Below are 13,562 nucleotides of genomic sequence, written 5' to 3' on the forward strand. Positions count from 1 at the left end.
CTTTGCTAGAGAAATGCATTTCCAACGTGATGTTGAATACTTACTTATTAAAATTTGCCATTAGTGTCAACCTTGATGAATTATGTCCCAATAAGCGTGAGCCTGAGTTAATCCAGAAGAGAAAACTTCACAGTTATTTTCTGCAGGAATCATTGCGATGCAAATATTTACATTGGAGAAACCAAGCCAGAAGGACTCATCGAACGCTTCCGAACGTAAACCTACATCGCGTTGGGATGAATCCCGTGTGCACCGTGGGTTGGGGATGCGAGCGGAAAATGTAGACAGGAAGGAAGAGAGACCGCGTGACCCGCCGACGGTTCGGGACGCGCTCGTTTGCATTTTGAAAACGAACGACGAGAGCGACATTCTGTGTGATTTAAAGAGATTCCGTCGAACATAGAGACCGACGCTCCGGTTCTGAAATGTCAGTATTCGTAATTTGACGGAAATGGCATCGTTCGCAACGAATTAAATGCAGGTTAGAATTTTCGGGGCCACACTAAACGTGCAGGAGCGGAGAGGGGCGAAGACCCCCGACTCAGGCCTGTCAGGACATGGGGAGCGAGTCTGGGGGCCGGTGACCCTGCAGACCGCGGGCGCCGGGAGGCAGCCCCGTCTCGTTACTAACTGCACGGAGCCTTGCAGAATGCGGTGCCGCGCCCCCGAAGGAGGGACTCGCCGCCTCGCCGCTGGCATTGGTGGCGTCGAGGACAACATCCTGGCTTTCGTCACGGGACCTCTGCTGACCCCACACGCCAAGCACGAGCATCTCCAAGGCAGAGGGGGGACACCCGGGAGCGAGGTGTCCACACTTACCATCTGCAGCCAAATGTTGGTGGTCAGAACTTGATTCTTCTCATCCTTTAAAGGGAGACAGAAAAAAAAAATCATAAATAGGGTTTCCCCAGAGGGAACGATGCCACGAACGCCTAAGGGTCTGCGCGTCGGGCTGCGTGGCGGTTACGAGCCCTCTCACACACTCCCGGGCGGCGTCTCCCCGAGTGACACTTTTCTGCTCGTTACTAAGAAGGGCCGTTTATGACAGAAGCTCACAGAGATGGAGAAAGAGAAGAAAATGGACGGAGACCCCGGAACCCCCCCCCCAAAGATGACACCTGCTACCGCGTCCGCTTACTCTCCTTTCTATTTAAAAACATAATAATGATGATTTATACACGTAAACAATAGAATCGGGCCCAAAGTCCAACTTTTTAAAGTCAAGTTTATCACCAGCATGTACAAGGTTTTAAATGAATATAAATATTCGACGCTTCCCGCCCGCGGGAGAGAGAGCGAGACTGTGACAGCCGCCGAGCCACACGCGGCCGAGTGCCGTGAGGTCCACGCTCTTCCTGGTCCCTGCACGTCTGCCGCCTTTTCCCTCACCCTCCTTCTACAAGGCAGCACACCTTGACACACACACCTGTCCAGGTAAAGTCTGTCCAGGTGAGCAAACGAAGGGCGACAGACGAGGCGACCTGATGAAGGAGTCATTCGAACTTGGATCTCATTCAAGACCCCTTTCCCCACGTGTCGGACGCAGCCGGGCCCCCATGTTCCTGCCAGGGAGCTCGGGACGGTCTCCCAACTGTGGCCTTTGCAACCGAGATGTGGCCAGTGTTTTACCATGTCTAGCCAAGCCCAGCGTGGCCGAGCAAAGGCCAGCCCACGCCGAGACGAACCGGCGAGCTCTGGGCAAACACTATCCTGAGAACACTTGTCACTCAGTATCTAGAGCTCGAGGGCCACCGGGAGGATGGTAAATTATCAGCGACACCCTCTCGGGGAGGCGGCATTTATGAACGACCTCACCCGGCCGTGCCCAGGGACGGAGACCGAGGCTCCACCGGGAGCTGCTGGCCGGGTTCACCCACGCCAGGCAGAAAGAACAGGCCATCTGCTGGGGCGTGGCCAGAGGCCAGGGATGCAAATGAGACGTGGGTGCGTGTGGCTTCTCATTAAACTAAAAATGCGTGACATGCACAAGGAGTTGGCAGGGACTTTGATGTATCGGTGTGCCTGCTCCAGACACTCACACCCCAGGCACCTGTGAGAAGTAACGCTGGAAGGTGTGGGGGCTGGGGTTGGGGGCTGGGGGCTACGAATCCCGCGGAGAGGCTGGGGCTGCCTGGGGAGGGGCAGGGGACAAAGCCCTGGAGGTCCCAGGCCTGTGGCTGTGTCTAAAAGCAGCTGCCGATTTGGGGACAGGAAAAATACAGCCCCTTTTGCAAAATAAGACGTGCTGGGGTTTCTGGTGGGAAAAGTGGACACTAAACGCATCTCTACAGTTTTCACAGAGCAAACGGCCACGACAGGGCCACACGCCTGGATCGCACGGGTCCTCCGGTTCCAGTGACATGGCCAATATTACTAAAAAGCACCAAAAAACTCTTCTGGGACGTAATTCTGTGGCCTCGACTTATTAAGGAGTTGTTGTTTTTAACAGATTTAGTTCCCACGAGGTGGGTTTCTCTCTTAATTGTGTTGGAGTCATCTTCATCTTAAGAAAGGCTCCTGTGGTTTGGGAGTTGGATCACCGCCGATGTAATTAAAAGCCTTTCTTCTTCCCAGCGTTGAAAACCGAAACCTCGTTAGAGAGAAGCGGGGTTTCTGTGGACCCGGCACCGGCACCGTGGGACCTCGGTGTGGCACTGCGAACTGCAACAGCCAGCAGCGCCCAGACACTGCCTGCAAATGTCGTCATGCCGGGCACAGGGGACCCGGGGCCGGCCCGGGCCTGCAGAGCCAGCACGGAGGTCTCCGTCTGCGTTTCCATGGTGGGTCCCCTTTGTCCCCTCCCCACCCACTCTTGGGCTGAGTCTCCCAGCTGTCTCCGTCTGCACCATGCCGAGGTACCCCGCATTCTTGTCACCCCTGTGGACAGTGTGTCCCCTCCCCCTGCACATTCATATGTTGAAACCCTCGTCCCCAGCTGATGGCGTTAGGAGGTGGGGCCTTCCACAGTGATGAGGTCAGGAGGGTGGAGACCCCCCGATGAGCTCAGAGCTGTCACAGAGACCCCAGAGGCCCCTAGACCCTTCAGACAGCCACCGATGAACCAGAAAGCGGGTCCTCGGCAGACTCCACACCTGCCAGCGCCTTGATCTCGGACCCGCCCCCAGGACGGTGAGAAGTAAATGTGCGTTAAGGCCCCAGTCAGGAGCAGAGTCCAACACAGACACTGTCCCTGAGCTCATGGAACATGACACGTGGGCAGGGGGCTTCACACCTATTTCAATGACGATACACCTATGACCATAAACGGTGACAGGGTCACAGATGAAAGGGCCGGGGCACCTGCGGACACCACAGGGAGCCGGACTTTGCTGGGGGACGAGGGTGGAGTCCCGAGGTGACCCTTTGCTCCTACAGCCTGTGACCCTGAAGCACGCGGGGGGCGGGGGGCACCGTCATACCTGCCGTGCACCGCGCGTCCCCCGAGACCCACCTGTCTGTCCAGCAGCCCAGCCTCAGAAGGGACCTGGCGACCGGCCCCTGAGCTGCAAACGCAGCGGACAGCCCAGCTGTGGAGGCACCAACCCGTCTCTGCCCGCCCCGCGCACCGTGGGGGTCCCGCACCTGCAGGGTCTGCAGTGGCCACGACCCAGGGGCCCCGCCACCTCCCCACCGTGGCCCTGCTCCCCACGCGCACCCCGGCGCCCTGCGCCCTGAGTGGGTCTTCTCCGAGAGGGCCCGGGCATTCAGCCGCCGGCCCGGCCTGCACCCCGCTGCCCCGGGAGGCTGGGGACCGGCCTGGGTTTGCGGGGTGCAGGTGCGTCTGCAGCGCCCGGCGTCCCTCTGGCCTCGGCGAGCGACCTCCCGGCAGCGTGCACAGGCGCTCGGCCACCACTGCCCACGGTCTGTTTGGGGACGAAATCCGCGTCCTCACCCAGGAAGGGAGATGCCGTCTGTCGCACCTAACTGTCCTTCGCCGGTGACGCCAAAGCCACCAGCCCCCGCGCTGCACCGAGCTGGTCTGAGGCCACCAGGCGGCCGAGGAACTGGACCCCGCGGCCGCGTCCCCCACGGGCGGGAGGGCGCACAGGCTGCCGGGGCTCTCCGGGGCGCAGGCCACTCGCAAACCTGGCCCCGCAGCCTCTGGATAACCAGATGCACCCCGAAGGGCAGCACGCGGCGCGGGTCCCAGCGTGGGCTTCAGGGATCCCAGACCTTCGGGTCACTCCTGCGCTGCCCCTACCCAGCAGAGCCCACATGCAGAGACCCCTGTGGCTCCCCTCAGCTCCCCCTGGCCAGGCACCCCGCATCTGCACGGGGAATGGGAGCTGGCAGCTGCCCCAACTTCTGAGTGGGGTACAGGCTGTGAGAGGTGACTCGGTGCCCGTGGCCGCCCCTGTGCGGTTGCTGACACACAGGCTGTCCCCCAAGACCGGCACCCCTCCTGGGGTCCCACGGGAGGAGACCCGTCCCACGGCTGCTGGAGAACCTCAGAGGGCCAGGGAGGCACAGCACCCCAAAGCCAGCGCGTCTGATGCCTCTCACGTGCTTTTAACGTGACCACTTCATAATATCATTCGGCCTTAAAAAGAGAGAGAAATGCCATCGGCTGCAGCACAGACCTGCAGGACATTACGCTTGGGGAAACAAACCAGACGCAGAAGGGCCAGGATGCGTGATCCCACTCGCACGAAGACTCTGAAATAACCAGACTCACAGAAGCAGCGGGCAGAAGCGGCTGCCAGGGCCGGGGTGGGGGTGGGGGCGGGGGAAATGGGCGCGGCTGGTCCAAGGGCACAGAACTTCAGCTCTGAGAGGCGGACAGGTCCTCGGGGCGTGGAGCCCGAAGTTCACACTGTGCATGGTGCACTTAAACATGTGCTAAAAGGCTGGATCTCAGGTTGTGTTCTTATCACATAAACGATAATGACAGTGGTATTAACAGTGAAAAAGAGGCCAGGAGGAAACTTCTGGACGTGATGGCTAAGTGTTCACAGCACAGATTGTGCCCAGGGTTCTAAACTCATCAAGTTGTATATACTAAATACGAATGGCTTTCTCCCTTCATCAGACCTCAAGAAAGTGTTTTTATTTATTTATTTTTTTAAGTACGTTTTGATTTAAGTGGCTCTGCCTTCTAAAATCAATCCCCCCGGGTACAGTCATGCATCTGCTTTAGGGCGTGACTCCCCCGATGATGTATAACGTGCTGGCTTGCGTTGCTACAGCCGTTTTTCTTCTGGAAGTTCTAGGGTGACATCATTCAACATTATCTTCAGAGGCCCCGTACTTTTTCTCTGCTTTTTTTTTTTTGTAGATACTGGAAAGAAATAGACAGCAATAGATCTAACTGCACCTACGTTCTCGTTCACGGAGAAAATTGCTAGATGATATAAATTCATATCTGTGGCGCAGCCTGTAATTTATGACAGGAATTACTCCATTCACCTCATCCGGTCTTTGTATCGACCATACTTCTGTCCTAGTTTTACAGGATGATATATTGAGAGTCTTTGATTTTCCCCGAGTCAGCGAAATATCAGGTGTGACAAAAGACTCTTATCCAGAATAGGAAATAAATTCCCACAAATCAATAAGAAAAAGGCAGGCGATCCAAGAGCAAAAATGAGCAAAAGATGAAGAAGCGCCTGGTTTTCACCGGCGAGGGTGTCGGTGTCGTACGGTCTCTGAATATGACATGGCTAAACCCTCAGCAGTTTGCATCTTTCTAAACGAGCTGTACGGACAACCGCCCCTCGCAGAGCTGACCCCCCTGTTTCCATTCCGTCTCGGGGAGATGGGAGAACCCCCACATTTAACCCTATGCGTCTCGGTTCTGTGGACGTTTTGTGGGGAGCACGTATCACCTTTGCAGTCGACGGGAGGGGAAGGGGGCGCATAAAAGCAAGCGTCACACCGCTGGCCCCGGTCACACGGCTCAGTGTGAGGGCTGCGATCCGACAGCCACACCCATCCAGCTCGACAGCTGTGTGCGAGCCACCAGGCGACTCCGCCCCCGAGGCTGGAAGTGACCACTTTGGTCCCAGTTCTGTCTTTGAGGCGCAGACGATTTCACGGTGCAGATCGGGGACCCCCACGTTTCCGAGCTACTTTTGCAGGATCAGTGAAGCCAAAGCAGTTTTCAAGATCGTTAGGAGTCAGGAGCCTGTGTCACCGTCACTTCCTCGGGGCCATTTGGCAGAGCTTTGCCGAGGCCAAGGGACATGTGGCATCAGCAGCGGGCTGGACACGGAAGCCACCGGGGGAAACCCGGCTGCCCCGCATTAAGCTGGGCGTCCAGATCCTCCGAGGAAACGTGACACAAGCCACCCTTCTTGCCAGATTCGTTTTGCTTGGGAAAATATTTATTTTATTAAACGTTATTTATGTTCACACAGTTTATTAGAATTTCACATAAATTAATGGACTTCAAAATATTTCCTTGGTTTTTATTTCTAACCCGGTCAATATCGATACATATAACCCACGTAAAAAAAAAATCAAGGGACCCTCAATAATTCATGAGAGTAAAGCGTCGTGCAGCTTGGAAGTGTGGGAGCCGCTGGCCTCATGCTGGTCCCTCCCTGGCTGTCACCCCCCAGGGCTGGGCCCTCCTGGGGCGCAGAGCCCTGCTCCACCGCTGTTCTCCTCGGGGGGCCTGTGTCCTGGGGGTACAGTGTGAGAAGCCTGATGTCACCGGCGGCCCTGAGCTCTGCTACTCAGGAGCTGCCTGACTTGGGTCACTGAGCTTTTCTGAGACTCGGTAGCCTTGTTTATAAAAAGGGGGTGATCACGACCTCTCCAGAATGAGAAAAGAACTTCAAATGTAACAAAGTTCTCCACCTTTTAATGATCAGAAACAAGTTCCTCTAATACCAAAAAAAATACAGAAGACTTAGAGAGTTGAGCCAAACCGGCATTTCCCTCTGCCTGCCACCGCCTGCTTTTAGGTGTGGCCCATAATTATGCTGGTTTTATTCTCACTGAAATCCAGGTTTGGAAGGTCTGATGTTCTCAGTGGGGTTCACAGATGCCCTGAGGGGCCTGAGCAAGCAGATGTGTCTCTTCCTGAAGAACATGGCGCCAGGCCTGCCTTCGGGCTTCGGGACCTGGCCTCTGTCCCACAGCTGGCACGGCCCCACCTGAGACGCATCTTAACAAATGGTGGGAAGCTGGCTCTGAGGAGGTCTGCATGCCTGGTGAACAGAGACAGCTCTGTGTCCGAGCTTAGGACCTTGCTCTGGGCAATGCCAACTGATTTTCTTGCCCTCATGAAGCCCACCGCCCGGTGCCATACCGGAGGGGACAGGACCCCTGGCCGAGCTGCTCCAGCTGCCTGTGTGTACGGGTCTAAGAGGGTCCCCAGAGAAGTGACTGACCCCCGCGTTGACCTTGTGGCCATTTGGTCCCTGCTGGGTGGACCCCATCCCCAGCACTGACCTGTTCTCCCCAGGGAGGGGACAGGGGTTCAAGAGCACACTTTTAACTGGGACTGATAAGTCCCCCGTCCACCCCTGGAAGAGGAAAGGCCACCCGTCTCCCCTGAATGACACGTTTGGATGACAAAGCCTGAGAAGCAGAGGTGAGTGGACCCCGACAGAGGGGAGGGCCACCTCGACTTAGCAGGGCTGGAAAGTGGGGTGCGGGGCAGACCGAGGGGGAGACGGGCTCCGGTCACACCAGGGAAACTGCGAATCCAGTTCGGTCTAAACCCTCCCAGACAGACACAATACACGTCCCTTCGTGCTTAAGCCATAGACCTCACCGAACTGGCATCGAGCATTTCCTCCCTGGTTCACAAACGATGCGGCACGTGACTGACATCCGACTGTCCGCACCCCGGACCCCCACACCGAGCCCATGTGACGGGAAGGCACACCGCATCAGGCTTTCCCAAGGAACTCTGTCGGGACCCGGGTGGCGGTATGTCCCACCGAGACTGAGGTCCCCTAACGGCATGAGCCAGAGGTAGGGGGACCCTGACAGAGCCCTCCGTCGGAACTGCCCCACAGTGAAGGGAACGAGATCCCCAAATGGAACACGGGAGCGGGAGGTGAAGACAGCACCATTTCCTGTTACGCGAAGTTAAGAAAAAATCAGTAAAGACCATACGTAAGGAAAGAATGACATAAAAATAACTTATCACCATTGGAGCGCAGAAAATTAAACTTATGAGTGGACGCACCCTCATAAGTCATAGGCAAGATGGAAAAAATCTGGAGTGGGTGATGCATGCACGGGGCGTGGCCACGAAGGAATGAATGAATAAATATTTCAAAAATTTTTTAAAGCAAAAGAAAGGAAGACATCGAGGTAGCACATAGACACGGCTGAAGTGCCAGGTAGAGTCTGGAATTCAGCCCACACATGACGGACACGCTTGCCACGAGATCTTTATAACTTAATAAAGCCTGGGATCAAAGGAAGCGTGATTTCAAAAACACAACTAAAAAGTAATCGAATGAAGCGAAAGGAGCCTGCACGGCTAAACAAATAAAACTTAATCAGCACAGCATGATCACATGGCTGATAAATTAGACACGGCCAAGCACAAAACAGACCCGGCTAAAAATCGAGTTATGGGCATTCGGGCCAGGCACGAGATAATCACAGTGTGTGCAGAGGACGAACAGGAAGAGATTAAGTCACTTAGAGAAGAGGCTGGAGGGTCACAACCGGAGACACAACCGGAGCTGAGATGGGGGACGAGAGGGACAGAGTGTCCCAGGATGTCACACAGGAGACCAACCTCTGGTGCCAGGAAAACAAGTCTCTGGAGCCCAGATGCGTCCTGCTGCCGCCCATCTGCGCTTCCGGAAGGAGGTCGAACGAACATCCTTTTAAATGAAAACCCAATCTCACAAAGAAGTAAGAGAGATGCTCAGGACGAGAAATCCAAGATGAACCTGGATCATCTCACAGTGTCAGAAAGGAAGAAAAAGATCCACAAAAAAAAAAAAAAAAAATGCCCACGATGATGACGGGCCATCAGAGGGGGCGGGAAGGAACTGGACGAGCACCCCGCGGCCAGAGCTGGGGCGATTTGAGAAACGGCATGAACGAAGTAGCACTGGATGATAACGCAGAGTAGGAGAAAAATATCCACGAGTCTGGGCCGACGTAAATCGACGACCGAAGAAATAAAGACACGGGAGAGAAAGGACACATCTCTCACGCAGAGGACACGGTCGATGCGGCCGCTTCACCTTTTCAGGATGTAGGACTAAACTTCCATTTCTTCAATGTGGGCTGCGCGTGGCGACTTAGTTCCCAAGAGCACGGGGGACAAGAGAGTGACTATCGTGGACGGCCCGGGCCGACGTGACCTTAAGCCATCGGGTCAAGGTCAACGTCAACGGCAGGTCGTGCTGACGGCACGCGCCCTCCGAGTGGAGACGAGAAGGCGGCTTGAAGTTTCTGGTCTTCCTCCTCGAAGCACATGCCCCCAGCCCAACCATGACAAAACATCCCCCAGTCCCAGTTCAGGGACGTTCAGCACGATCCCAGTCTTCAAAACGTCAAGATCTTCAGAAACAGGGCAAAAGTGGCTGTCACAACCAAGGGAAGCCTCAGGAGACATGACAATTAATTTGTAATGCGGGATCCCGGATGGGATCCTGCCACGGAAAAGGACATGGGTGAAACACGACGAAAATCCCAATAAATGATGGCTCTCGGGTAAACCAATCTGTCAGTATTGGTTCATTAACTGCAACAAAGGGTATCATACAACGGGACGATGCGGAGGATGGAAATTCTCTGTAGCGTCTCCGCAAGTTTTCTCTCAATCTACAACTGTCCTAAAACGAAATGCTTATTTTTAAAAAACGTGACTCGCATTGGCACGAAACCGTAGACTACGAGAATGAGCGTCACAAAAGCGCACGGAGTGACAGGAGGTTTATGCACGAGAGGGCGGCGTCCAGCCTGACAGCAGGTGGCACAACACGGCGGCACAGCCGGAGCCCCGGGAAGGGGCATTTTCGAACGATCGAGGGTAATCGTGGCATGTGGCTTTGATTCCAGGCCCATCTAGACAGTAATCCAAGACGGAGGTCATAATAGAGGCTTTTCCCCCCGGACGGACCGTTGATGACTGACACCGCGTGACCAGAGTTAGTCCCATCGGTAATTACGATCCTTCCGGAAGAAGGAGACACTGAATTCAGAAAAAAAATAAAAGGATGCAAAAATGGGATTCAGTCGAAACACCAAAAACGCTTCCAAAGACAAATTCTTTCGGGTTCTTTTTGACTTCTGAGTTTACGGATAAACCCAATTATATCGTTTATCCCCCGACGAAATATTTATTCCACAGTTTCAGATTTCAGCAAATCTACGATGCCACTCAATTGCAAGATACAATGTTTTATTTTAAAAAGTGAAAATGGGAAAAAAACGCACGTCTTAGAATGGATGGAACGTGGCGTGAAATTGACTTTTGCAGGTAACGAGAGAGGAAGTATGTGAAGAAGCAGAGACTTCTGCTGATCTAGCTCCATGTCGTTCCCTCAAATGTTTTGACAAACAAGCCGGGATAAGGAGCTAAGCGGGTTTTCTCCAGAACCAACACCGAGGCTTTTATAAATTACCCGAAAGGCAGGCAAATGTCTAAGTCTGCAGATGCCCCTTAACTCACGTAAGCGGAGAGGGCGAATGACAATAACCTACAGGCACGTGTCGCAAGACTAAGAATGAGAAGGAAAATAATGAACGTCGCCGGTGTCGTCAGAGCACGAACACCTGTAACTCAGGAAAAGAAGTGGAGTCACCGTCAACCGTTTCCAAACACGCTGCCCTCAGGTGACCCCTTAATAGAAAAGGATATGGGGGACCAAGCGGAAGTTATTTTCATTTTGCAAACATTTCAACATAAACATAGCAGGAAAGAAACTATACACACCCAAAGCGACCACAGTTCGGAAGGCGGAGGCGGGAGACGGGTCCAGTCGGAAGGCAGGTGATGTCCCCGGACCCCTTCAGAGGAGCCAGAGGTCAGGCAGTGGCTCCGGTGAGTGACGGGGTGCCAGGGAGCTCAGGGGGCCCACGGGGGCTTCCCACAGCAGCGGGCACACAGCGTCTCCCCGCCAAGCTGATTCGGGGACCGAGCACCGACCCAGTGACCCACGGCTGTTATGGACCCCTCTGTGCAACGCAGACACCCGAGGCACAGACAGGAGGCCTGTGTGTCATGTGCCAACACTCCGTCCTCCACGGGGCTCTGCCTGCGGCCCCGGGGGGCTGCTGTGCTTCATGTTCTCATGCACGGTGGCACCCGGGAAGCACCAGGGCTGCTGCCAGCCTGGGGTCACGGGGGCAGAGGAGTCTGCTTTAAGGCAGGCTGGGGTCGCCTTGGAATCCTGAGGGCTGAGGGGGCCACCCAGAGATGTGCACCCATGAGGAGAAAGCGCCCCAATACCCTGGCACAGCGTCCTGGTCCACACGGTTGTCACCCAGGGGTCCTCAGGGGTCCCAAAGAACCCGAAGACGCTCGCGGTCTCCAAACAGAGTGATACCGTCCTTTCCGTTTCTCTGTGACATCTACGGACAAGTCCCTGACGAGTCTTCAGGCTTCAGGTTTTCCCTTACGGACTTGCGAAAAGCCAGTGAATTTCTGGGGCCCGGACGCCGTTTGGCTGGTCATTCTCGCAAAGCACCGCATGGCTCTGGTCCTCGGACAGGAGTCCCAGAGCTGCCCCGTGCCCAGGCCGGAGTCCACTCAGCATCTGACACAGAGCACGTTGTGACGACCTATTCCACAGGGAACGGCGAGGAGCTAAGCAAACTGAATTCAGACTATTCACGGGCCTCTTCTCTTCTGAAAAGTAGAGCGAAGTGACCGATGTCGCAAGGCCGCTATGCCAACTGCCAGGAGCAAATCGGGAACAAAATTACTCTGAAACTTTTTCGTAACTCAGGCGACTAAACAGTTGGCATAAAGGTCCAGAAATTCGTCCCTTCGCAAATTACCTTTTGTCAGGTAACGTGGAGGGACCGGTTCTCCACGGCACATCCTGAGCTGGGTGGGAAGGAAGTGCCCGCTGTAGGAGGCCATGGAGTCGAAACCTGTGCGACAGCTGTAGCCGAATCTGTCCACGGCCCCCCGTCTCACCCCTTCCGCCCACGCTCAGCCCCCCACCTGTGGACCTAAGCAAATCTGCACTGAGTTTCAGATTCATTATAACCCAGAACAATCAGTTCACTTCCGAATAATGGAGAGAGGCGTTTGCCCTCACTCAGATCCTTCGACGGTCAGATTATTAGAGGATTAAGCTACGAAACAATGGAGGAGACCCAGGGAAAGGAGTGCCCTGACATTTTACAATCGAGCCCTAGAACTCTGCGGACTACCAGAGCGAGCTGTCCTGTTGCTCCTTCTCAGCCCTCAAAGACACTTCCTGACCCTCGCCCCATCCGGCCCCACGCCGCATGCTCACTGCCTCTTCTGCCCCCGAGGGAGCCCCTGCATTCCCACCTCCGTCGTCCCTCCCCGAGGGGAAAGTCGCCCGGGCGCCCGCGTGGGCCCAGGATGTGTCACCACGGCCAGCGGCACCTTAAGGGCGCGGGGAGGGGATGGGTGAAGACAGCGGAGCCTCTTGTGAACCAAACACAATGCACTTAGCAGGAATGAAAATCTCGCCAATAAACTCACGCAGAAAGTGGAAAGAAGAATACTACAAAGGATGTGTGTGTGAGTGCGTGCGTGAGCGTGCATGTGTGCACGTGTGCGCGTGAGCATGTGTGTGTGTGCGTGTGCGCGTGTGCGCATGTGAATGTGCACGCGTGTGTGTTGTGTGTGTGTGCGTGCACACACGTGTGTGTTTGTGCGTGTGTGTGAGTGCATGTGAATGTGTGCGTGCATGTGTGCCTGTGCACACATGTGTGTGTCTGTGTGTGCATGCATGTGAATGTGTGTGCGTGCGTGTGTGCGTGTGCGTGTGTGCGAGCTTTTGCCTGTGTGCGCGTGCACGTGTGTATGTGTGTGTGCGTGTGTGTTGCCTGCATGTGTGCATGTGTGTGCCTGTGTGCGTGTGTATGTGTGTGCGTGTGCGCGTGTGCGCGTGCGCACGTGCATGTGTGTATTGTGCACGTTTGTGTGCATGTGTGTGTGCGTGTCCGTGTGCGCGTGTGTGTGTCTATCACCGCTTGGTGGGCAGGAGTAAATTGAGGCCCCCCAAAACATCCGAGGGAGGAAAAAAGTGACGATTGCCACTTGCTATGTTTGTCTCGTCTCATTTCACTGGATTAATCCTTATACCAGATTCATAGGTAATGTGCACGACAATCGAATACTGCTACATTGTCACATTCCGGAATTTTCTTCCTCTGGGTGGAGTTTTCACCGAGGTCAGTAGGGAATGATTCCTCCCAAAACAAAGGAATGATCGGCTTCCATAACGGCGGACCACTGCCTTAAATCTGCACTAAAACAAAAGTAAGTGCAAAATGAATCATAATAAACCCCATTATCTAGTAAGTATTTCAAAACGATAAAACTCAGAGCTGACGAGCATACAGTGAAACTGGCAGATTCTAACGCCGTGAGTCAACGTATACACTGTTACACAGTTTCTTCAAAGCAACCTCTAAGTTACTTTTAAGTC

At 54.7% G+C, this 13,562-nt stretch overlaps 1 protein-coding gene across 1 annotated transcript in view; it reads right to left on the reverse strand.

Annotated features, from left to right (window-relative positions):
- LOC105307287 (neuronal acetylcholine receptor subunit alpha-7) overlaps positions 1-13,562 on the reverse strand; it is a 113,474-nt gene that overhangs the window by 72,677 nt on the left and 27,235 nt on the right. The window contains exon 4 of the mRNA XM_011382715.2: positions 820-864. Within this exon, the coding sequence (XP_011381017.2) occupies positions 820-864 (45 nt within the window). The remainder of the gene's footprint in view (positions 1-819; positions 865-13,562) is intronic.

Source organism: Pteropus vampyrus, unplaced genomic scaffold, assembly GCF_000151845.1.
Source record: "Pteropus vampyrus isolate Shadow unplaced genomic scaffold, Pvam_2.0 Scaffold487, whole genome shotgun sequence".
Classification (NCBI taxonomy): Eukaryota; Metazoa; Chordata; class Mammalia; order Chiroptera; family Pteropodidae; genus Pteropus; species Pteropus vampyrus.